The following is a 3,687-nucleotide window of genomic DNA, read 5'->3' as shown; positions in this document are numbered from 1 at the left end:
GTGTCTGCAAAGACGTGACGTCCAACACATGCAGACACACAAAGACGCAGACGCACTCATAAAGTGAGTCAAGTTTGTTTCTCTAGCACATTTAAAGTACAGCTGTTGACCAATATGCTGTACATCTAAAATAATTAAATAACACCCAACACAGGATGAAATTACAGAGTTTAAGAAAGGAAACATAAAATTAGAAAACCTGAATAAAAACAGGACAAATAATTGTCATCTACACAATGAATTGAGATGCTCTTTTATTAAAAACTAAGCCAAAAGAGAACATAAACTGAGAAAAAAAAACTGGCTCAAGGAAAAATATCAGATGCTAACAAGGCTAGACCACATGAAGATACTTTCAGGGAAGAAGAAATAAAAATGAAAACGTGTCTAATGGTCAGTGGAGGAATTTACAAAATCTGTGTTAGTTTTATATCAGCAACACTCCTCAAAGTTTTAAGACTGCTTCCTACACCTTTGCAACAATATTAATTCTTAAGAAAATCTCTTTAATGGCCAAAATATAAACACAAGAGGTTGGTCAAATACCTTTCATTTTATTTATTTTTTGCCATTTGTTTACAATTCAGGTTGAAATTCAGAGTCTGATCAAAGCTAACCAGAAAGAAAAAGGAAAAGCTTGTTTATGCGCTGGTATATGTTGCTTTAACAGCATCGCTGAAGGTTTATGCCAAAGGATGGTTGCACACAAGCATCACTTCATGCCTTTGGACTTTTCAGAGCTCCAGATTTCTTCGCACTCTCTGTTCACCACCAGTTTGCCGTCATCAGTCAGTTGAAGACGGCACATGTTGCAGTCAGGTCTGACAGAGCTTGTGTGCCACCTAGGCGTGTCACACTTGTTGTACATGACCAGGTTGCAGTCAGCCTGCATGCACAGACGGACGGCGTCTGATCCATAGGTGTCTGAAGCCCACAAAGGCTTCCAGCCATAGATGACAAAGTTACCATCATCCTGTAGCCATAAATTATATGTTAGATAACTGTCAGCACGCATGACTGGGAAACAAGGCTTTTATGAGCTTCTGAACTGAGAACATTTAGTCACCTGAAATATAGCTTTGAACTGCTTGTTGTTGGACACCAGGTAGTCTCCCCTGCGGAGCTCATCATTTTTGGACAAGAAGTTTCTGCTCATGATTCTAAAAGGAGAGAATATAGATGAGCTTGTATCCACAATATGCATTTAAAAGTATCAGGAATGTGTGAATCAATCAGTCAGTAGAGATGCGTAGAATACTTACAGGTTTTAATATTTCACACCAGCCGGTCTGCAAGCAGAAGAGAAGGGAAGAGTTAAAACTGAAAGCATATCACTTCATCTTTATATAATCTTGACCGGGGGTGGAGTCACACTCACTGCCCTTTACAGTAAAGGAATTGCATTTCCTAAGGTGTGTGTGTGTGTGTGTGTGTGTGTGTGTGTGTGTGTGAGGAGGGGGGATTAGTGGAGCAGCAATGTAATGGAGTGGAGCAATCGCAATTGCTGACGTGTTGTACAGGGGAGCTTGCTGCTGTGTTCTCCAGCTGTCCTTTGGTTGGGGTGAGGGTAGGGTTGCCAACTCCCTGAAAAATAAATAAGGGACACCTCGTGGCCAGGGCCGGGCAACCCAGTTGTCTTCACCCTTCCCAGTGTGGTAGCTCTTTTTTTGTGTGTGAAATTATTTTTTAACCATTTGACTTGAACTTGATTTAAGCAGATGCATATTCTTTGTGATATGACCATATGGGAAACAAATGATCATTTAGCCATTTATTTTTAGCTCACAATGACAACATTAACACAGTAAAACAGGTCTCTTTCTTAAACAGAAGCCTGTCATGCTTAACTTTTGAGAATATAAGTAAATCTTTCTTTAAAAGAACTCTGTTCTGCTTAACTTAAAATTATATAAATTAATAGAAAGCAATAGAACGAAAAATATTCTTGTAACAGTGCACATTTAGTGCATTTAGTACAGTTGGCTTCAGTTGAGGTATTATTTCAGCTTTTCTAATGCTAATCAGCTGCTCCTGTTTGTAAACCCACTTGTTCCCATGATTACGCATCTTAACTCATCATCATTATTCATCTATGTATTACTTTTATGTATTAGTGATCTATTTGTTGTAATCATCTATCCTTGCAGTTGTTTATTACACAAAATAAATTATATTATTACACTTCTGGCCACATAGCCCTGATATTCACTGCACATGCCCATATTAACCTTAACCAGAGGGTTTAAAAAAAACAAACCAGTGTTTACATACCATATCTGCTTCTGCCATGGCCTGGCGGACAAAAAATTGGTAAAGGGTTCCCCGAGCTTTCACGCCCCTCATGTTCTTCATGTGCCCACCAATAGAAGCATGCCTATGGAAAAAGTGCGCCAGCACACAGTGCAGTGCGCTTTATAGTGCACTTTTCCAGCCAGGTGTTTTCCTTTTCCCATTCCTCCCTGTACTTTTGCAGCCTTTTTTTTTCTTTCTCTGAGCGAACAAACATTGCTGCTCTAATGCTGGGCTCACACTGTGCGATTTTTGGCCCATTTTGAGCCGATTTTTGAGTCGTGCGACCGATTTGGTGATCAGCCCGATTTTGGCCTTCATCGTGCGTCGTGTAGTATACGTGGGGTAACGAGAAGCGATTAACACCTCACGACCAGCTCCCGATCATCAATCGCTCGTGAGGGTGTCACCGCAGCTGCTCACGCGCAAACACGTAAACGTCGGTGAAAAAGACTTGCAGCACAGCTGTGCAGCGTGTGATCTGGACACAAGCGATGGAGGCACAACTTGTAGAACTTTGGAAAGCTCATCCGAGCCTTTTCCATGTGGCATCACAAAATTATCACGACCACAACAACCGTGAAAATAGTTGGATTTACATTGCTGCTCAATCACAGCTGCCTGATCATGTTTTTCATTAGCAATTTAGCAAAGTTGATGTGGTGGTGTGTCTGTGTGAGTGAAAGACAGAGAGAGCGAGCGACAGATTTTCTGTTATAACCTTCATTTTATGGACGCACAGTGTGCCGTCCGAGACTTGCACCGCAGTGTCGGCGTTTGTTTCCCTGTTGGCCATGCTTGTTGTTGTGGTCATCGGTTGTCTTCCGGTATTTTCTCCGTAAGCGACCTTTCCTCAACCAATGAGATGAGCGGTAATCTGACTTGTCATACTCGAATTGTCATAAGTGTGCTGTCAGCTCATTGGTCACAAAGCAGGAGAGGGGCTGGGAATTATGTTTTCAAACAAAGCGTTAATTCCATTAAAAGTTATAGACTACTTTTGATTCTCACTGTATTACGGGACAAAGTGCGTCCCTTATTAGCTCAATACGGGACGTGTACTTTTGTTTCGAAATACGGGACGATTCCGTTTTTTAAGGGACGGTTGGCAACCCTAGGTGAGGGAGAGGGGATCGGGGGGGGGTTTGTTTTATGTGTTGTTGGAGTGTCTCTTTTTTCAACCCACAGAACTCATATTGGGTGTGTATAGGAATTTCTTTTACTTGTGTATTAATCACATTATTTTATTGTATAATGCATTGGTGCCACTTGATTTTAACAAGTCTCACACTCATACAGTAAGACAACTGGTGGAGGTGTAGTAAGGAAGTTGGGGGAAGCAGGAACTCCACAGGAAGAGTCTTTTGTCTCTTCGAGGACTCTGGGAGGTAGCAAGGG

The 3,687-nt window shown here is 41.4% G+C and overlaps 1 protein-coding gene across 2 annotated transcripts; it reads right to left on the bottom strand.

Annotated features, from left to right (window-relative positions):
- Positions 1 to 295: 295 nt before the first annotated feature.
- LOC146662395 (B-type lectin plumieribetin-like) lies at positions 296 to 3,376 on the bottom strand. Of its 2 annotated transcripts, none has more exons than XM_085418995.1 (4): positions 3,011 to 3,376; positions 1,263 to 1,289; positions 1,067 to 1,160; positions 296 to 973 (listed from the first exon to the last, which is right to left on the bottom strand). In XM_085418995.1, exons 3-4 carry the CDS (start codon positions 1,154 to 1,156, stop codon positions 713 to 715), a joined length of 351 nt encoding a protein of 116 aa, XP_085275121.1. In that variant the 5' UTR covers positions 1,157 to 1,160; positions 1,263 to 1,289; positions 3,011 to 3,376; the 3' UTR covers positions 296 to 712. The 2 variants fall into 2 exon arrangements, with proteins under 2 accessions (XP_085275121.1, XP_085275122.1); XM_085418996.1 differs by lacking the exon at positions 3,011 to 3,376 and adding an exon at positions 2,272 to 2,737.
- Between the last annotated feature and the right edge of the window lie 311 nt (positions 3,377 to 3,687).

The sequence above is a fragment of the Rhamphochromis longiceps genome, linkage group LG9 (assembly GCF_057381845.1).
Source record: "Rhamphochromis longiceps isolate RC_006_pf linkage group LG9, R_longiceps_female_GT1.1, whole genome shotgun sequence".
NCBI lineage: Eukaryota > Metazoa > Chordata > Actinopteri > Cichliformes > Cichlidae > Rhamphochromis > Rhamphochromis longiceps.
Note: the sequence above shows the minus strand (reverse complement) of the source record. Positions and strands in the feature narration are given on the sequence as shown.